At 41.4% G+C, this 21,876-nt stretch overlaps 2 protein-coding genes across 7 annotated transcripts in view; one reads left to right on the top strand and one right to left on the bottom strand.

The window, feature by feature from the left end:
* Positions 1–9,839, top strand: part of ANKDD1B (ankyrin repeat and death domain containing 1B) — a 73,403-nt gene extending 63,564 nt beyond the window's left edge. The window contains 7 exon segments of the mRNA XM_010847637.1: positions 6,943–7,042; positions 7,045–7,077; positions 7,080–7,159; positions 8,641–8,792; positions 9,049–9,112; positions 9,296–9,404; positions 9,778–9,839. Of these exon segments, the coding sequence (XP_010845939.1) occupies positions 6,943–7,042; positions 7,045–7,077; positions 7,080–7,159; positions 8,641–8,792; positions 9,049–9,112; positions 9,296–9,404; positions 9,778–9,839 (600 nt within the window).
* Positions 9,840–12,642: 2,803 nt separating this feature from the next.
* The window catches only part of POC5 (POC5 centriolar protein), a 30,968-nt gene continuing 21,734 nt past the window's right edge, over positions 12,643–21,876 (bottom strand). For 5 of the 6 annotated variants that reach the window (XM_010847611.1, XM_010847612.1, XM_010847609.1 and 2 more), the window contains 3 exons: positions 19,946–20,232; positions 15,828–16,004; positions 12,653–13,020 (listed from right to left, as the gene is read on the bottom strand). In XM_010847611.1, coding sequence (XP_010845913.1) covers positions 12,877–13,020; positions 15,828–16,004; positions 19,946–20,232 — 608 coding nt within the window. In that variant the 3' untranslated portion in view covers positions 12,653–12,876. Of the gene's footprint in view, positions 13,021–15,827; positions 16,005–19,945; positions 20,233–21,876 lie in introns of all 6 variants that reach the window. The other variant, XM_010847610.1, reaches the window with a different exon arrangement.

The following is a 21,876-nucleotide window of genomic DNA, read 5'->3' on the forward strand; positions in this document are numbered from 1 at the left end:
TGGGGGCAGGAGGAGAAGGGGACGACAGAGGATGAGATGGCTGGATGGCATCACTGACTCGATGGACATGAGTCTGAGTGAACTCTGGGAGTTGGTGATGGACAAGGAGGCCTGGCGTGCTGCGATTCATGGGGTCGCAAAGAGTCAGACACGACTGAGCGACTGATCTGATCTGATCTGAAGTTTCCCTTGTAAATATACCACCTTTTGCTCATCCGTGAGTGGACATTTGGGTTGCTTGCACCATTAAGCCATGTTGTATATTTGTTTTTAAAGATGGCCAGCTTTATATCTTGCATGTGACGCAATTCTGCAGGCTCAACCATGGAGGGGCTCGGGTGACCACCTGTTAGGTCCCAGCTTTCCTGAAAAGATATAAAGAAGTCATTGTGCGGCAGCTCTGCTAGGTACTCACACTCACTCACAATCACATCTTTGTTCAATTCTTGCATCTCTTCTGTGAGGTGGATGGAATTATCCCAGTTTTTAAGAGAAGACTTGGGAGGTTTTTGATGACATCAGGGCCATTGTAAGAGGCACGGCTGAGCATCAAAGCCAAAGCTACTGGCTGCTTGGCTCCCCAGCACTTCTAGAAGTTGCAGTTTTTCCTTCCAGATCTGTACCCTCACTGGTCATGAGCTCAGGGCATCCCTAATTCCCATTGCAAGCCTGCATCCTCCCTAGTCCATTTCAGGACCACGTATTTCATGTTTGCGGATTCTGAAGTGGTGAAATGTTATTTGCTTGTCTCTGTATGTCAGTTTTCTTTTTCTGAACATAAAAGTAATACAGTTTGGAAAACATGTTTGTTACAGTTTGTGGAGGAAAACAAAACCAGCCATATTTCCATCACTTAGGTGAAATTCCAGTGGTGGCTCATTAACTTCCATTAACATTTAGTGCTAGTATTGGTTTGGCCAAAGAGTTCAATTAGGTTTTTCTGTCACGATATCTTACAGAAAACCCAAAGGAAGTTTCGTCCAGCCCGATATTAACATTTAGCGTTAGTAGCTTCTCGTGCTTTCTTTTTGTGCTTTGTTCTACTTTTTCGTTAACAACACCTCCAGGGCAGTCTGGTGAGTAGAGAATCCATAGCATTGGGCAGGGAACTTACGTTGGGCCCCTAACGCAAGTGGATTGAATATTGCAGTGAACATGTCTCTGCTACAGCTCGATTCTCTTTTCAAAACAAAAGCCACAGTTTCCTGGGCCTCATGATCTGTTTTCCAGGTTTCCTTTCTCCTCCTCCCTCTTTTCTCATCAGGTCTGGTGCCTAGTTGGCATCCAGGATGTATGTAATTAATGATAAAAACTCTCTTTTCTCCCTGTTCCCATGATTTTTACCAAAGATAAGTGACTGTTTCTAAGACTGAACGAAGGTCTGGACTGGCCCTGGAGCTCAAATGGTAAAGAATCTGCCTGCAATGCAGGTGACCTGGGTTCGATCCCTGGGTCGGGAAGATAATGGCTATCCATTCCAGTGTTCTCGCCTGGTCTATCCTGTGGAGCCTGGTAGGCTATAGTCCGTGGGGTCACAAAGAGTCAGACACGACTGAGTGACTAACACATGCACACACTGGATGGAAAAGAAGGAGCCAAGTTTTGGGGTAAAGTTGACTTTCCCTGTCCTCTCAGCCTTTGGTGTCACAAAGCTCCCAAGAGGGCCATGCACCCTCAACAGCACAAGTATCTGCATTTCTACTCCAGCCATGCTCCCTGCAAAGGTTTTCCTATGAGCTTGAAACCTCTGGCTCTCAGAATGCTGCCTTTCCCAAATAGGCTAATTATGGTGATTCAGACGGCTTTACAAGCCAGAATTTAGAGAGCATACAATTAGATGCTTGCTAAATGCCTGCAGAATGAAGTTCTTCTTAATTTCATTACTATCTCTTTTGATTAGAAGCTGGTTACTTTCAGCTCTAATTTTCAGGTTCACCTGGGTCTCAGTGTCTGGACTAGCAGACAAATCATTTGAATTGGTGGGAGTTGCATTTCACAAATACTCAGCCGTATGAAAGACTTATCAGGATAAGTTTTTGGATCTCTAAGCATAGAAACATGGGTTTTTGAGGTTGGAACTTCTTCCGAGGTTATTTCTTTTCTTTCTTTCTTCTTCTTTTTTTTAAGGAAAAATATTTATTTGTTTATTTGGCTGTTCTGGGTCTTTGTGTGGCATGTGGGATCCAGTTCCCTGACCAGGGATCAAACCTAGGCCTTTTGCATTGGGGACGGGGAGTCCTAGCCTCAGGACATCCAGGGAAGTGCCTTCTGAGATTCTTTCTGACCATTCATTTTCATCATCTTCAGGGTCTCTGAGCAGACTTTCCACGGGTCCTTTGGAAAGCAAATGAGAACCAGCATCTTTTGCTTGGGGAAACAGTATAGATGTGTGGCTTGTGCACTGCACAAAATCTAGGGGAACTTGAACTATATCCACCTTGACAAAGGTATGCCATTTGTAATTTGTATGAGGCGCCATATGGGCTCCAAGGATTTATGCCCCCAAATTATGTCTAAAACCTCCTTTATTGCTCATTCCAAGGGCTTCTCAGGTGGCGCTGTAGTAACGAATCCACGTGCCAATGCAGGAGACACAGGAGATGGGGGTTTGATACCTACGTCGGGAAGATCCCCTGGAGGAGGGCATGGCAACCCACTCCAATATTCTTACCTGGAAAACTCCATGGACAGAAGAGACTGGCAGGTTACAGTCCATAGGGTCTCAAAGGATCCAACATGACTGAGCAACTGAGCATGCATGAATGATTTGGTTAAGATTCCAACCCCTCATCTTTGTTTAAAGGTGATATGATAGAATAGAAAAATCTCTGGATAGGAGTCCAGGAAGTTGAATTCTACATTGTTTTAGTGTTACCATTATTGATATTTATTCTGAATAAAATTCATCCCTTTTCTGTTTTATTACTCCACCCTCTTCAATAGATGGCCTTCACTTGCTGATCTACTGTGGCTCTTTGGGCTCCTGGCATCATGTCAGCATTCCACTTGGGGAGGAGGAGGGAAGGAAGGGGAATGACACCCCTCTTCTCTTTAAGGATACTTCCCAGAAGTTGCATGTGCTGCTTCATTTACATGACGCTGGCCAGTACTTAGTTCACATACGGAAATACTCGGGTGGCCAATTGCCCAGCTAAAATCAGGAGATCTGTTTTAGAAGAAAGGAGGAAAGGCAATTTGGTGGGGGAAGTAGGCATGGGATATTAGCTAAAGTCTGTGCCACAGGTGGAGTTAGCTTTTGGAGGAGAAATGTGTGTGATCACAATATTTATTTGCTGAGGACTTCCCAGTGCAGTGAGCCAGAGTGACCCCTGCCAATCTTAGAGAAATACATTGATGAACTATACTACTGAGGATACATGTATTCTAGTAAGAAACCAATAATGAAAATGATTGTGACCATTAGTAAAGGTCAGTCCTATCCACGTCTCAAATGTTTGACATTTTTATGTGTTGCACAGAAATGGTGAAGCTTTTGTTAGGTGGGGATAGAAGAGCTGAAATAGCAGCCAGTGATTATTCAGATACCTTAGGAATCCTAACTTAAAAGTTGTTAAAATAAAATCTTTTGCTTTATATTTTTATTAGATATTATTCCTACTTAGAGTTTTGCAGTTTGCAACATACCACTGTGCTGGCTGTTCAGTACTCAAGTATTCTGCAATGGTCATGCAAACCTTATTCATCTTGAGAATACAAAAACTGGTCTCCAGGACATTCCTCTGCCTTCTTGCATCAGTATTCCCTCTGATAGCTGCCACTCATGTAGCATCTCAATAGAATTCCCACCCCCACCCTCCCACCCCACCAACAACCACCCTCCACTGTCCTAGACTGAATCCCTGGTCCAATAGGCTGGAGCCAGAATTTAGGTCCTAGTCCCTCTTCCCCTGAAGAACCTCACGCCTGGATTGATGTCTAATTTGCCAATGCTGAGAAATGTCCCCTTAAGGCCTTTTAAGGCAGAATGCACTGATTTGCCTTTTTGCTCACAGTACTGTTTAATTGGCTCAATAATCCTGGTACATTGGGATTATTTCAGAGTCCACTCTGTCCTCCCCAGACTTTTCTTATTTGCCTTTAAGACAAAGCAAACTTGACAAAGTTGACAACGTTTGACAATTAGAATTGTTTAATCGCTCTTTTTCCTCTGATTTCTATTCCCTCTTCTTTTTCCTCTCCCTCTTTGTCTAGCCTCACTCTCACTTTCTTAGATCATCACTATGTTTAATTGAGGATGACTTTCCCAGGTTCCATCTTTTTGCTTGTTTTTTAAATGGTTGTTTTCACATTTTCTTCAAAAATAGTAATATTCACTGGTTCTATTTTTAATTCCTGTTAGCATTTTTAGATTCTTTCTCCTAGATGAGAATAAATCATTTTTCTACCAGAAGAATAAGGCCTCTTTCCTTGCCAATCTTTAAGATTGGAGAATTAGATGAACTTTGAAAATCATAAATAATGCACGCCTATAGCTGGTGATGTAGACCCACAGAAAATGCTAAGAGTTGTTAACCCCTGGTGACAACTGGGATCCTGAAGTCTGGAGTTGGAGGAAGACTTATTTTTTTTTAATATATATCCTTAACATTTTTTAAACCAAAGTTATTTATTGTTATTTTATTATTTTAAACTTTTTGTTATTAAGTTTATATCCTGACCTAATATAAAATGGTTCCTAATGAGAAATTAGAGAAACCATTGAAATTTCCTCTCTGTCTCATATCCATTTACTCATCTACCTAACCACCTAATCATCATCATTAAATTCAATGGTTCAAATGGGAGCTTCCTAACATCTGGCTTATGCTATTTTAATTTCCACCAGTTCTGGCTTATGTTATTCCCACAAATAGTGCAGTGCTTTATGGATGAGCTATTAATGCTTTTACTGCCTGTTGAAAAAGACCTGGGCTTTCCAAATCCCTGGCCCTTTCTGTGGAAGCCTGAAGGACAGCCCAGTCCTGGAATGCACACAGCAGGCATGCTTCCAGAGAAATGAAAGTGCTGTAGTGCAGAGTTGAGAGCAGAGGCGTTTTGTAACCTTCTCTTTAACTGGTGGTGTTTGGGGTTTTCATCTTCGATTTCCCATTTTCAGGAGATGGGATGACAAGAAAAGGAACAGGGCAGCCCCCACTCCTGTTTGTTGGAGTCCGCCACCCCCACCCTTACCTCTTTTAGGTAGAGAAAGGCTGGGGTGAAAAAGACCCTGCATTCTAAAACCTTAAACAATTATGGCACAGTCATTCCTCCCATTCTTATCTCAGCGTCTGTTCAGATGCTAGCGTCCAGATGCTAGAAAAAGGTCTTGCTGTGCCCCTAGGTCAAGTTTCCCGGGAGTTTTTGTGGACCTTCCAGAGGAGTTTACTGATGCTGTGAGGGTGCAGCCTGGTCCATGCTGGAGGCTGGGGCACAAGCCCCCCCACTTTCTTCTCGTAGGTTTCGAAAACCAGGTTCCCGCACCCCTTTAGTCCACTTCCTGCCCCAGCATTGACTTCCAGATTGCTGTTCAGAATATCTTTCACTAAGATTCACTTTTATTAAAAAGAAAGACAAAAATAGAAGTCACTATACGTAAAAGAGGGAAGGAGGCCTCTTGGTGGGCTGTGTGTCCTGGGAGTCCCGTATTCCCTCCCTCCGGAGGGAGGCTTGTCTGGAGCCCTGATGGCACATGCACGGCAGGTGCAGTCATAGGGAACCATGACCTCTGCTTCCACTTTGTGATTTCCTCCAGTTGTTCTGGTTGGATTCTGTAGGACTCTGGTGGAATCTTCTTGTGTGTGTGTGTGTGTGTGTATTCTTAAAAGGGACAAAAGGAACTTTGACAAGTCAGAAAACAAGACTCAGTCCAGGCATGGTGCTGTTGGACAGCCTGGCTGCAGTGCTGTAATACATGTTGTATTACACACATGATGTATTACATAGAGTGCAGTTGTATTACACACGTGATTGTATTACATACCGTGCAGTTGTATTACACACGTGATTGCATTACATACCGTGCAGTTGTATTACACACAATGTGACTGTATTACATAGAGTGCAGTTGTATTACACACAATGTGGTTGTATTACATAGAGTGCAGTTGTATTACACACAATGTGACTGTATTACATAGAGTGCAGTTGTATTACACACGTGATTGCATTACATACCGTGCAGTTGTATTACATACAATGTGATTGTATTACATACAATGTGATTGTATTACAGAGTGCAGTTGTATTACACACAATGTGACTGTATTACATAGAGTGCAGTTGTATTACACACAATGTGGTTGTATTACGTACAGTGCAGTTGTACTACACACAACGTGATTGTATTACATAGAGTGCAGTTGTGTTGTATACATGATTGTGTCATGTACTGTGCAGCTGTATTACATACAACGTGGAGGAGCCCTGTCTTCTGCAGCCCTGAGAGTCAGGGTGCCCGTTCACTCTCCCCACAGTCATCAGAGAGCAGGAGGGACAGAAGCATCGACTATGGGGTTTCATGAAGAATATATTCTATCTGGGCCCCATGGAAATGTTGACAGGAGAAAATTAAACACCCCAAAGAAGAAAAAGCAATACTGGCTGGAAGTAAGGCATTTAAAGGTGCATGTGCTGTGGTGACATTCCCATAACCAAGGCACCCCCGTCTGTTTCCTTAGGAGTGGTAAGCAGGCTGGGGTAGAGGCATGGGACACAGCGTGGCAAAGTCCCTCACGCTTCCTGAGTCAGACAGACCCCAGCTTGTTTCAGACATTTGTCTCTATGTTGGATGACAAAAAACATCAATCCAGTTAATGTTGAAAGCATAGTCTTGGTTACCACCTTATAGATTCCATCTGAAAAAAATACATTCATATATACTCTGAAATGAGGCAATCAGCAGAAAACATCTGAAATCATCTGATATGGTTCCTTTTAATGTAGGAGCAGAGCGAGAACATGAAGGGATACATCAACCAGCTCTACCAGATCAAGCAGGCTCACAACCCGGAGACCAGGCACATTCGCAGTCTGCTCTGGCACCTGGTTACTGTCAGCTGAAGGCCAATGAGCAGCAGAGGCTGCCCGTTTGCGGAACTTTACGGACGCCCAGATTAGAGCCATCGAGGAGCAGTGGTCAGGTCAGCATGGCCCAGGCCACGTGGGCAAGAGGCAGTCAGTTCACTTACACCACATACAAGTACATTATGGCACTTTTATTGCTAATTCTAAGGATACATTTTCATGTGAAAAAAAAGGAAGATAATGCATTGAAAATGTTGAATATTGATTACAGTTTCTAAAAAGATTTCTTTTGTATTGTTAAGATTTCTCCTTGTTGCTAATTAGTCATATAGTGTTCTGCAAAGTCTTCAGAAAAATGGAATTGCCTTCTGGAAATTTCTCTTGACCTAAAAAATTGATTTGGAAATGCATTATGCCTTCGGAGTACTTGCTGTCAGGATAAAGGTTTTGGTGTATTGCATTTACACATGACAGGGTGCCTAGAATGTGTCTAGTGCTGTGAGGGGATCCATACGTCAGCTCTGTCAGTTGCGGTGCGTGTTTGATGGAGTTGATAATCAGGTTGGCATGACAGTATCAATGGTAACAGTCACAATCCAGTTACACTGCAGCTGGCATGAAGGAAGTGGTGGTGGTGGCTTAGTCGTTCAGTCATGTCTGACTCTTGTGACCCCATGGACTGTAGCCTCTGTCCGTGGGATTTCCCAGGCAAGCATACTGGAGTGGGTTGCCATTTCTTTCTCCAGGAGAACTTCCTGACCCAGAAATTGAACCTCGACCTCCTGCACTGCAGGTGGATTCTTTACTAAGCTATTAGGGAAGCCCAGGAATCGGTGGGCATTTGAGCAAAGGAATGACATGTTGATTATGGTATTTAAGAAAAATTAGTCTGGAGGCAGCAGGATAAGGAGGGGCACCGGATTCACCTAGGGGTACATTCTTTATGGGTACAGTTTGCTCCCCCTGAAATGCCTGTCCGTCTAACAGTCGACTTCCTCCCCAGAGCTCGGGCCCCCCCCATTCCTCAGCATCTGGCAGGGGTTTGTAACTGTGACCTGTAGGCAGAAGTGCCCATGGCTTCTCATCTCTACACCCAGCACTTCCCCCACACCTCTTAGGGGTAGAAAGTCTACTGAGACATGCCCAGTGGAGTCCTGCCTGGCCAGGAGCTGCAGATTCCATCTGAGGAGCTTTCTGGAAGCTGGCCTGGCAGGTGGGTGCATGCTGGCTGCTCAGGTTGTGGTTAATGTGCTGCAGCAGCAGGACCTGGGAGCTTACTGACCTGCAGATCCTCACTCCAGACTGGCTGAACCAGAAGCGCCAGCCTATTCCAGGGCCATCTGAACGCTGAAGAAAAAGCTCCACGTTGCTTTAAGATTTTCCCTCCCTTCTCCTCAGCTCTGATCCGTGTTAAGCACAGTAGGTGTGTGACAAGAACTCCAAACTCTGGTGCCCCCTAGAACCAGTGAAGGAAGGGCTTTCATGCACTGGGCTTCCTATCTCACAGCTGCCAGAGGGGGAATGAACTCGCAACCACAGCCATGTGGAAACTGAGTTAGAACTGAGTTCCCAGGAAGGAGGCGTCAGCATCTGCCCTTTGTGCTTGGCTCTGGAAAGGAGAGCTTCTGCAAACACGGCCACAGGGCTCTGCTTATTTGGCTGCATGGGGCCCTGGCGACACAGGCCACGCCGGTCAAACACCTAGACAAGGAGCTGGTGCGCACGGACTTTCCAGAACCAGCTGATGAGTTAGACTTTTCAACAAACAGGTGGAAACCACTGCTCCCTTAAAATGGTCGAGGACAGTTGGCAGATGTGCTCCCCTGAGCCACGGCAGTGCCAGCTAGGTGTCTGAACATGCAGCTTCTCCTTTGGTGACTTAGTCACTCTGGTCCCACTGTCAGCCTGACGGTTCAGTGTCATTCCCCAGCTGAGCATTTGAAAAGTGTAGAACTTTTGTGAGGGGCACGGTGGGTGTGGGATGGGAGGTGGGCAAGAGAGCTGAACCGTCTCATGCGGTTACAGGACAGTGCCCCACAGCTACGAATGGTCTTGCTCAGAATGCCTCTTCCTCTTGGGACCTCTACAGGTTCGTGTGTTTGAAGAAGTTCTCTCTGCGTTGAGAGAAGAGAGCTCATGGGCTATTATTTTGCCAGCTGGGATTAACAGCTAAAAAGCACTCTACCAGGGACTGTACTGTCAGGGAAGATGGTTTGAAACCTTATCAGCATGTTAGAGGTGTTATTTATAATTCATGTAATAATCATTTAAGCAAAATATAGGGACATCTGCCATTATTTTCGCTGGTGTAGTTTTACCTGAAACTGAGAACATAAAAGCACATCAGGTTACGAATCCAGTATTGTTTCAAGCAGTGGCAGGTACAAAGGAATAGTGCATGGATGATGTCTACCTTCCATGGTCTTATCCTCCTAGCTCCGGGTTGTTCCCTATGCTTTGAATTTGGTTTCTTTGAAAGAGTGTCCGCAAGAGCCCTCAGAGGCGGCCCACTGCAGTGGGTGAGGGCATGCACTCTAGGTGAGACTGTGTGAGCTTATAGCTCAACTCCGACAGATAATGGGCTGTGTGATTTTGAGCAAGTTCTCTAGAGAACTCACTCCACCAGTGTTCTCAACTGTTAACTAGAAAAGCGTCTGTGTCAAAGGGCCGTTGTGGGATTGAGTGATAGTGCCTGACTTGTAGCAAGTGCTTAATAAAGGTCAGCTATTAATCATGCAATCTGATTTTTTCCAGAAAAGATTCGTCAATTTAAAAGTGAAGCTGACTCAAGGCCCAAGAAATGTGCAGTTTCATAAATGCCTAAAGAAATGAAACTAAAATGATTTTCCATTCAGTATTCAATCCTCTTAAATTCAGTTCTTTAAATGTCATCAAGTTCTTCAGCAGAAGTATTCATTTTCCTTTCAACTATGAAGATGGCAGTGACAGGATTCTCTAACAGATGATGAAATGGTATTATTATACTTTCCAACCACTGAAGTCAAAAAAATTTTGGTTTTGCTTAAAGCAAGTTGTATACGATTTTCCCATTTCTGTCATTTGACGCAACACCTGATAGCTTATCTAGTGATAGAATAATCTACGATTTTGTATATCATGTTTTAAAAATGATGATGGTGGGAACATTATGGTATATGAAAAAAACCAAGGGTTTTAGAACAGACAGACATGGTTTTGCAATTTATTAGCTGTGAGCCTTTGGTCTAATATTCAAGTTCTCAGATCTTTCATTTCCTTCTCCATAGGTTGGGGGAAAGGGCTGTCTCTTCTGTAAAGCTGAGTGATGATGGAGAGTGCCATGCCTGTGAAATGCCTAACCTCGTATCTATAGTACTGAAATGAACTGTTGATTTCTAGTCCACAAGAGAAACTTGCTTTGGAAATTTTGTAGCTGTTGCCTTTAAATAACACCTATATGTAATATAATATTTTACTTAAAACCAGAGGTACATACACCAATGTTTTTTAATCTCTTGGTGATGTAGTTACAGGTGATTCAGTACTTTCCATTTTTTTCATACTGACCATGCATTATTTCTGTAATCTGAGACAGTTCTGAAATATGAAATCAAGTACTGATTTCTATCAGCTTATGTGTGCCTATTCATTATAACTTAAGGCTCTCCATTATCAAATTCTGACTCTAAGTCTGTAAGGCCAGAAATAAAATCGTGAGCAATTCCAGTTATTATATCATGAATTTATAGTTCTACATTTCATCTCATGCTGATTGTAAATGGTACATTTAACTTTTAAAACAGGTTTTAAACAGGTACGATGTTCACATGATGCTAAAAAGTTTAGAGCATTGTTGCCGCCTGAGACCACGGTTTCCACGGACCGTGCTTCAAAATCTGGGTCACCTCTTTATGCAATCATAAACAAAGATTGAATACATATTTTTACTGTTTAAGTGTTTTAACTGTTGAATTTCAGTTGAATTGGGCTAATACTAATTACTTGGTGCTGCAGACAATATACAATTTCTAGAGTTTAAAGCTTTAAAAAATGTTTATAATATTCTTAATTACAGTATTCTTAATATTGACGTTAGTCTGTCTATGTGGTTGCGGCTCTGATACTGAAGACCATCCCTAGCTGTCATGTAAGTTCCTTAAAAAGCAGAGCCCAAGACCAAAGTAATGAGCAACTGCTTTTCAGTTGCTTTTCTCAGGAGTGAAATCCGGGAAGCAGGAGTGAAGGAAAAAGGAAGTGAGATGGGGAAGGAGGGAGAGCTGAGACCAGCGCGATTTATCTAACTGGCCAACACCTGGTATCAAGTACAACTGACTGTTTGACCTCAAGGATGGACAATTTATACAGGGTTTGGAAAGTTAAGAACGGATGTTTGCCCCAGTGGGGTGCTGACTCCACGCTGCAGGTGAGCAGAGACTTCAGATGTCTCGACTCTCTGGTGGGCAGGGAAGGCCTGGGAGGAACAGGCCTGTGGTGCAGGCGGCGGGAGAGGAGGTGCTGTGGGTTTGTGCTCATTGGAGACCAAGAGCCGCCTGCCACAGCAGAAGCTGGCTGTCGTCAGCCAGAACCCACAGCAAGTATAGGGAGGATCGTATGCTATTTCGTGAGAAGGCTCTAATACTCTCCTGGGTTTCCCTGGTGAACACTCTTTAAGACACAGCCAGATGCTTTTATAGTTCAAAAAAGCCTTGGTGTGTCCTTTAGAAAATGGGATATTTACTGACCTCACATTTATTCTCTAGTCCTATTACTACACGAGGCAGTAAGAAAAACTGTATTTCCAGTGGTAAAATTAGAGCACAGGGCTAGGTCATGTTCAGACAGAAAGAGGCTGAAACCACCCACTTCTATGAAAGATACAGAAACCTAGGCTCTACGCAAGTTCTTCGGAATCTGCTCATTTTTATGTAAGCCTAAGAACTTTGGGAAAGAGGTGGGGTAGGTAGATCTCATTACTTCACAGGTGAGGATCCTGCCATTAAGTATCTGGCTCAAGACAGCCCAGTCAGCCAGCAGTGAAACCATCAGAAGCTTGGTCTCTGTTCTCCTAAATCTGTTTGTCCAGATGGCTTCTTCCTTTAGTCCAGCCATGGACAAGTCTCTGCCAGGCCTGGAAGGACAAGTCTCGCCGAATTGTCCAGGGCTATACCACCACAGGACAATGTCTGCATGTTCAGAGCAAAAAAGGGTTCAAAGGTACAGAGTTTCAACAAGGTGAGAAAGAACATGAGAAATAGAATCCTTCTACTAGGAAACCGCTTTTTGATGTTTCGGTGACTCTGTTTTTGTGCTAGTAAAATGTTTTTCCTCTTTTAACATTAAAAATTTTACTCATAGGTATTGCTATTTCCCCTATTTTTAATTGTTAGAATCCTAGAAAAATGAGGACTAATATACTAAAGTCACAAAAAAACTCTGTGGTATTATTATTCTTGGCTTTTATCTTTTAAATTTTCAAATAATACCTTAGTCTCTATTAGCATAAATAATTTTTTAAAATCAAGTTCTCTTTCAAAGTTTACTTGGTAACACTGGAAATGATTTAGCCTTTTACAAAAACAGGATTTATGCACTTTGATATAATCAGTGACACGCTGACCCTATTAAAAAAATTAAGTCCAGTTTCTTTTTTAATTAAAAAAAACATTTTACTTAATTGCTTAAATAAAAAATAACATTAAAATAATTCTACATATAGTTACAAAGGATGGTACAGCTTGAAAAAGTCTCCTGTAACTTTGAAAAAATGAACATGATATATCCATAATGTTCTAAGAATGTGAAATTTTAAAAACTAAAGACTTCTAATTCTTGGTAAAGCCAGAATTAAAAGTCCTCTACATGAACATATTCATTTTAGTCAACCACTTTTATGGACTGAATGCTTGTGAGAGACTGGGTGTGAGTTGATCTGGTTCCAAGAGACCTGGAAGCTGAGGTACTACCTTCAGGATGAATGGTCCGCGGATATTTTGCTGCAGTAGCTTGAGGAATGGTTTGCTGAAAAGCAAAAATATACTTTAAACAATTCTATAAAATTATACATAATAAATATTATTTCAATATTATTTCATTATCTACAGTTTAACCCAACAAACATTAGTACATGTAGATTCCTATTAGGGTCTTCCATTTAGAAAAGTCATCTTTAAAATACTTGACGTAAAATTATACATATCATATCAAAACATTCACTGTGCATTTCAAAAGCTCTATGATACAGCTTTTGCTTAGGAAATGGACAAAACCTCTTGAAACAAAGATCCTCATGTCAGATTCCATTTAATTAGAGTTCCTCTTTAAAGAAATAAAAAATAAGCTCCTTTCTTGAAGTATTTTATATAAATGTTTCTTTGTACATAAATAACTGGATAACCGCTACAAATGGAAGAGATTTTTGCAAATGGTATGAAATTTTAGTTGCTAACCACCTGATCTGACCATAAAAAAAGAGCTATTTCTCCTTAGGGATGATAGGCAAGAGAACTGCAGAAACAGACCATGGCACCACTGGCATCGTGTCTACAAAACATAGCACAGAACCAAGTAGCCTTGCTGCTGCTGCTGCTGCGTCGCTTCAGTCGTGTCCGACTCTGTGCGACCCCATCAGATGGCAGCCCATCAGGCCCCACCATCCCTGGGATTCTCCAGGCAAGAACACTGGATCGGGTTGCCATTTCCTTCTCCAGTGCATAAAAGTGAAAAGTGAAAGTAAAGTTGCTCAGTTGTGTCTGACTCTTCTCGACCCCATGGACTGCAGCCCACCAGGCTCCTCCATCCATGGGATTTTCCAGGCAAGAGTACTAGAGTGGGGTGCCATTGCCTTCTCTGCAAGTAGCCTTAGGGGTAAGCAATTATCCAGCAGACGGAGCTCCAGTGTCAGAAATCTGGAGAATGGTTTATTAGTAAGTAACTGTTTCTAATAGTTCTAGTTCTTGGGATCCTGGAATAAAATGAAAAATAGTACAGAGGACTGCCACTGTGCGTGTTACACAATCCAAAGCAGGTAATAATGGAAGCAGTTTATGGCTATTTAATTCATGGCCAATTACTGAAGAGTCATTGGACATACTAAATAAAAAGGCAGTTAGATAAATATCAAACAGGGGTTTTAAGTCTTTATAGTTTCTTGGTTCTTTTTCTGTAAAGTATCACTCCAATCAGTACAAAACCACAGTTTGTTGGAATTAAAAATAAACACATGTGCTCTCTTTACATCTTATCTTACAAATGGACAGTCTCTCTCCCCCATTTCTATATAAATATCCTATGTGCTGATCAAAACAGAAATGAGTTCATTTCCTCTCATCTTTGATAACTAAGCTCACATTTTCAAAAATACGTAGAGAACTCATCTAAGGACTTTCAAAGTCTGTCCAACCTACAGAGGCTAAGATGATTCTCCACCCTCCACGTGTTCAGTCTGGACTCGGTACTTCCATCTCAGTCTGCAGCCTCACTGTCGGACTTTACCTGAGGCTAAATTTAAACAATCAATCCAGCTTCTTTTGACTTAATCATCTAGCAACAATCTAGTACCCACAAAAAAAAGCATTTACAATCATTCCTTGCATCTTTTTGACGTATTAAGTAGACAGGAATGTTTTTTAAGACTGCAAGTTTATATAGAGGGCATTCTCTGTTATAATAAAATCAATCTTTATTTCTCTTTAGGGATGTGTTCTCATAACTTTTAGAAATTAAACTTTTTGAGATAATTGTTGATTCATGTATGATTGTAAGAAATAACAGGAGATATCCCATGTGTCCTTCTCTAGTAATTTTTATTAAATTAAATTTGTTTATGGCTTTACAGTTTACAAAGTGCCTTTATGCATCTCATTTAATTTTCACAGTACCTCATTTAATCCTGCATCCTGACAGTTAACTCTAGGAGCTAAGTACTCTTATTGCTCCTGTTTTACACATCAAAAAAATGGAGGCTCTAATATTTTTTGATTTGTATATGATCACAAAGGAAGTAATTAGCTAAACTAAGGCATTAACTCAGGTTTTCTCATTTATTTTTGCTTAAATTCCATGTACTTTTCTTTATATCCCATGAATTTATTGCAACCTGATTTTTTCCCCAAGTTAGAAATATGTTGACAATTGTATTTGAAAAAGTAGGAAGAAGACTTCCAAAAAAAAAAAAAAGGAGCAAAAATTAAACACCATAAAAGTAGATAAGTTTTTCTTAGGGTAAAAAATATGCTATATGGATAGCAGTTAATGAGTAAACAGTTTTTGTCTTTTTAAAAAAATTATTGAGAAATCATTTATGTATTTTACCCTTTTGGCCATCAACACACTGGATTACTTTTTGTATTTGATAATTTTTATACTATCCCGGATGAGCCCCTACCCTCATTCCCTAGTGGCTCAGATGGTAAACCATCTGCCCACAACGCCGGAGACCTGGGTTCGATTCCTGGGTCGGGAAGATCCTCTGGAGAAGGAATGGCAACCCACCCCAGTATCCTTGCCTGGAGAATCGCATGGACAGAGGAATCTGGGGGGCTACAGTCCACAGGACCGCAAAGAGTCGGACACGACCGAGTGACACACACACAGCACACAACTGACAAGAAACAAGTCTCTGAAATTCATCTCTTAAAATAGGAAAGGTACACATATAAAGCAGATGTGACCATTTAAGTATATAAAGACTGTGGTCGTAAAGGCACAACAAGTACCAGTTATTATGGATTTTGATCTTCTCCTCAACATGGCATTTAAGTGCTTATTAGTCTATCATCTCTCAGGAAAAAGGTTTTGTGACCAAAAGTTATCAAAAGCAGACTCACCACTGTAACCGGATGATGTTTTTCCACAACAACGGAGCTCATGGGAGGAGAAACTCCCATTATAGCCAAACTGCTACTGATTCTGTTTTTTGAAGCAAAATCACACCTCCCTGTGACCCGGGCCGTGATTGTTCTCCCAGCTTTCTGTTGCGCTGATGTCACCACCCTGGGCCCATACTGTAAAAGAAATATCTGGTTGGCAGAAAATCTATGGCAAAATCTATGGTACTTTTGCTTCTGTAACTTGAAAATACACAGGCGCTTAAAATAATTGTATATTCAACCAACTCTAATATGGGGAAAATTTTTTAAACAAGACAAAAAACATAACATAAAACCAACCATTTCAAATACCCCTTTAACCTTGGTATTCCAGCTATTTTATAGGATTTTAGGAACTTCTAAAGCTTTATTTTGAAACAGCTACAGATTCATGGGAAGCGGCAAAGAGTGCACGGAGAGGCCCCACGTGTGCTGCACCCAGCCTCCTCCAACGACTGCACCTTAGACAATTACTGCATACTTAGAGCAGCAAAGCCGGCAAGTCGGCACTGGCACGGATGCCACTTTATCACATGTGGACTTCCGTAACTATCACTGCAATCAAGATACACAGCTGTTCCATCACCACAAGGCTCTCCCTCACACTGTCCTTTCTTTAGAGTCATATCCATCTCCCTTCCCAAACAATCCCTATTCTTCAGAACCACTAATCTGTTTAATGAACGACCCTTATGGATAAATTACCAGTACACATATGCTTTTCTGTCTTCCCCTTTTCCTTATGGCATTGTTAATATAATTTTTCTTCACGAATAGGTTTTTCTTTTTTGGTGGGGGGGGGGGGTCGCACTATGTGGCTTGTGGGATCTTAGTTACCCGACCAACGATGGAACCCAGTCCCTCAGCAGTGAAAGCACGGAATCCTAACCACTGGACCTTCCTTTTCCTTTGAGAGCTATTTGCAGTGTATTGCAAAAAAATGGGATGATCATATCAAAAGGTAATGCCAGGTTTTACAGCTTTTGTTGCTTACAGTTGGACAATACTCCAGCTGGGCAAAAATTAAAAGGAGTAAGAAAAAAGGGAAATGGCATATTTAGACAACTCTAATATTTGTATTTAGTATCTGACATGGAAACAATGCAGATTATTGCTCAAGAGTACAGGGCTCTGAAGCCAGATTTTCAAACTCTGAATTCAAACTGCATTAGTAACTGTGTCCACTGGCAAGTTATTCTCCCTAGCCCTCAGCCTCCTCATTTATGAAACAGGGAGAGCAGCCCCAGCTGACTAATGCTAGCCTTTCACTTTCCGTTCAGATGAAGAGTGAAGAGAAACCTTACTGAACAGCTTAAAAATCCAATTCAAACTCTTCCAATTATTTCAACTGGAGTTATAAAAAGTCAAGTGCCATCTACTGTTCCACTTTGTGAACTACAATAGTACATTTGCTAAACAGCACACGTTCAGTACACGTGCTGTCAAAGCGAGCACATATATTTTTTGAAAATTATTTTCATCATGAAATTATGATATTTTAACACACTGATGATGTCTGCAGAAATGAAATAATTTTACAGATGAAAACGTTCTTTCACTAGAACAGTATACCTCCCTTCTTCAGTTATTTGTCTCCTGATACTCTGCAGTTTACTTTCTATACACACCTCCTTCAGGTCCTGGAAATATTGAGGAAGACTAGAAAACGTTTTGGAAGGAAAGGAAGTTTCTGTGATTCAAATGAAGAGAAAGACAGCCGGTCCTGAATCACAAATCTCTCTTCTTTTCCTGTGTCCAGCAACAATGGTTTCATGTAAGGTAAGTAATCCAAGTAATGTATTTGTTTCTGCTTTTGTCATTATGGTTCTTTCCAAAAGCAAGAAGACATATTTGAGGTAAATCTGAGTATTTAATTTAGAGGATGAGATGGTTGGATGGCATCACTGACTTGATGGACATGAGTTTGAGTAAGCTCCAGGAGTTGGTGATGGACAGGGAGGCCTGGTGTGCTGCAGTCCATGGGGTCTCAGAGTCGGACATGACTGAGCGACTGAACTGAGTATTTAATTAAATAGAAAAGGAAGAAAACTAGCATGATACCTACAGATTAGTTTGTCATTCTCCTTTCTCTCTAAAGGCTGTACTTACGTCAATGAAATGGAATGTGTGACTGTTCTGAAGGAGCAGAATGTAGTTGGAGGGATGGGGGAAGAAAAAGGCCTATCTAATATTGTGTTTTTTAGGTTTCAAAGACTTCAAAATTGTCTCAGGTAACCAAACTGTTTCAAAAAGTAATAAAAAAGGGTGGTAAACAGACTCATTCATTGGGTTCTTCCTACACACATTCAGATTCAGATACAAACCCAGATGTACAAATGTACGTGTAGTCATATTTTAGAAGGGAATTTTGAAAAATCTAGCTCTCTGTGTTATCTGGATATGCATATGAATGACAAACCACCATGTTTATTTAAATGAGATCATTAGTATAGGATCTCACTTCAAAATGTGTAATCATGAAAAATAAACACAGCTGAACACATGCCAGTAGAACTGTAGTATCTTTCTAAATCAAAACTCCCCGACACATTCAAATTTAAGTCATATTTTTTTTAAGCCTCTTTGAATGAGGAGCAAAAATACGTTGAGATTTGCAAAAATAGATTTTAAAAATTTCCCCCTAAAGTTAGTAGCTTTCCAAAGGCAGAAATTCAAGTCAGCAGGAATACTTCAGATGACTAATCGTCCAGTTGACTCAATATGTTCCCTTAGCTACAGAGAGCTGCCGAGCACTATGAGAGCACATCTCCAATCTAACTCTTTTAAAACCTAAAACCTACTCGGCCATCTTTCTTCCTTTCATGTAAGTGGTTAGGGTCAGGGAGGAGAGGGAGACAAGCAAATAAGAATCATCCCAGTGCCTTTATAGAAGGCTTTGTGCCAGATCCAAGCCAGAGTAGGGAAGAAGGGCATATGGTTATTTTTAAAAAGCCCTGCAGAGTTGAATTTGATAAACTTGGCCAGTATCCTTATGCCCTTTGAGAGACACTGAAGAATACAGGTTTCACAACAGGAGGCCAGGAAGTCAGAACCATGATATGCAGATAAATAGTTTGATTAATTGAACTTCAGGTAAATTCTCCCACAAATACTCCATCCTCGTTCAGTACTCTTCCCCCTCTATGCTGCTAAGTCGCTTCAGTCGTGTCCGACTCTGTGCGACCCCAGAGACGGCAGCCCACCAGGCTCCCCTGTCCCTGGGATTCTCTAGGCAAGAATACTGGAGTGGGTTGCTATTTCCTTCTCCAATGCATGAAAGTGAAAAGTGAAAGTGAAGTCGCTCAGTCGTGTCTGACTCATAGCGACCCCATGGACTGCAGCCCACCAGGCTCCTCTGTCCATGGGATTTTCCAGGCAAGAGCACTGGAGTAGGGTGCCATTGCCTTCTCCTCCCCCTCTATGGACCCCTCTATTAGCAGCTAGTGACTTTAGGAAAAACAATTGCTATCTTCATTCCAATTATAAATGAAAACTTAAAACCTAATCAAATTAAGATGGAGTCACTACAGAGTAGCATTAGTATCTGCCATCCATGAAGAGGGAAGGCCTCCCTGGTGGCTCAGGCAGTAAAGAATCTCCCTGCAACGTGGGAGACCCACGTTTGATCCCTGGGTCCGGAAGATTCCCTGGAGGAGGGCATGGCTACCCACTCCAGTATTCTTGCCTGGAGAATCCCATGGACATAGGAGTTTGGTGGGCTACAGTCCATGGGAATCACAGAGTCGAACACAACTGAGTGACTAACACAGACAGTTGAACAGAAAATGTACAGAAGAGCCATTAGCCTCCTAGACCCTTGAAACTTTCTTTCCTTTAAAATTAAAATGTTCTTCATTTTTAATTATCACTCCTGTAATAGAATTGTCAGGTATTATTTTCACTATAAATTAATGTTTTAGTTAATTTGTATATTAAATATTTTCTGTGGATTGGCCTAAAGACCATCTAGATTTTTTTTTCTCCATGGCAAAATAGGTTCTGAGTTCAAAATATCCACTATACAAAGAAGTTTGGAACCCTTTTCCCAGCACAAGCACCTACATTACTGTACTGACCATTTCCTCCTGTGCAGCAGAAGCTGTAGCTATCAGCCCAGCACCATGGGGGGCAGAGACCGAGACGTGGGCTGAGGAAGAGGAGGTGGCGCCGGTAGAGGTGACGGAAGCCGCCGAGGGAAAGGCAGCCGCGCAGGTGGCTCCGAGGGCCGCTGCTGGTGGGGACGGCGGCACCGCGCCTGCTGAGGGCACCGGAGCGGCTGAAGCATCCAAATGAGCAGAAGGAGGCTCTTTCCCTTGAACACCAGGCCCATACTCTTCCCTTTTATTGGTTGTGAAATCTGTTCCTAGAAACCACACATTAATTCCATTAACACGTTTCCAAGTTAAGATTACTTTTCTCTTCCCAACAAGGAAAATCCGTCCTAGCTAAAATTTGGTCCCACAGAAATACAGCAATGTGTTATCACTGGATATGTCAAAAGGGTTCAGTGAATACACTATGTCAGTGTTGACTGGTTAATGTCAGCATTAACCATTAAAGACTTCAGACCACTTTGACACATGACAGTTAATGAGTGATTTGCTTTTATGTGAAAAGAAAAAAAAAATTAGGTACTCACCTGGGACCTTACAACCACTACAATAATACGGTCACACTGTGCCTAAGCATTTATGTTCTTTCCATTATTTCATACAACTACCCTGATAAATGGCCTGGTATTTAGATCTTTAGAATAATTTTCTGATAATCACCCTACCCTCTTCATTTACCATCTATCACTGCTATTCTAACAAGACCAATGAATTTTTTTTTAAATAAACTTTTTAGAGACATTTTAGGTTCACAACTAAACTGAATGAAAGTATGGAGTTCCCATATACTCCCTGTTCCCACATACCCACAAGCTCCCCTACAATGGATATTATGCACACAGTGATATATTTGTCACAGTCGATTAACCAACACTGACACATCACTGTCACTCACAACTTGTGGTTTAAAAACCAATGTATTTTTAATTCTTGATTTTTTCAGCAAACAGTAATAGATCAGTTTGTAACACTAAAATCTTTACTTTTGATACCGTAGAAGAAATGAATTCTTGCAGGTAGATTATATGTCATGAATTAAGAGCATATTTGTACACAACTGATTTAGTGACACATATATAGTAACCTTTTCTCAGAACTGAAACTTAGTCTTAGATCAAAGAAATATAAAATGTCAGCTTCCAGAAGCTAGGATGAAGGGTCCTATTCTAGATTTTTCCCTCTCAGTATGAGGATTTGGTTAAAATTTCCATTTGAGACTGTATATGCACGCGTGCTTAGTCACTCAGTCAAATCTGACTCTTTGTGACCCCATGAACTGTAGGCTGCCAGGCTCCTCCGTGCACGGATTCTCTAGGCAAGGATACTGGAGTGGGTAGCCATTCTCTTCTCCAGGGGATCTTCCTGACTCAGGAAATGAACCCAGATCTTATTCTTTACCATCTGAGACACCAGGGAAATCCATATATACCTGATATCAAACATCAGGTGAGGATTTCAATATTCAGTCACTGAGATGTTTCAGAATATTTGAATAGAGGGCATTGTGTAACCCTACGTTTAAATGGTTTTCTATGTTGTCCTCTTTCCATCTAGAAATTTGAGCTACTATGTAAGTTCTTGTCTTGAGAATATCTTTATATAAAATTGAGCAACAGTTACTTCATTAACAAAGTTTAATGAGGATTATAATGCCTAGGTCCTTTGAAATAATTTGGAGAGACTAATTCAATATAAAAAGTTAAGACATGGGCATTATGTCAGCAAACTTAAGGGCATTATGTCAGCAAGCTAAACATTTTTTTCTTGTGCTTTTAACGTATCTCTTTACATGATCTGAGAGACGATTCAAGCCTTTACAGAGAAAAGCTTCTTGGGATGAAGCTTTTCCTTATGGCGATGGTTTAATTGCAGATTCAAAAATCAGAAGGAAATTT

Source organism: Bison bison, unplaced genomic scaffold, assembly GCF_000754665.1.
Source record: "Bison bison bison isolate TAMUID 2011002044 unplaced genomic scaffold, Bison_UMD1.0 scf7180017864252, whole genome shotgun sequence".
Classification (NCBI taxonomy): domain Eukaryota; kingdom Metazoa; phylum Chordata; class Mammalia; order Artiodactyla; family Bovidae; genus Bison; species Bison bison.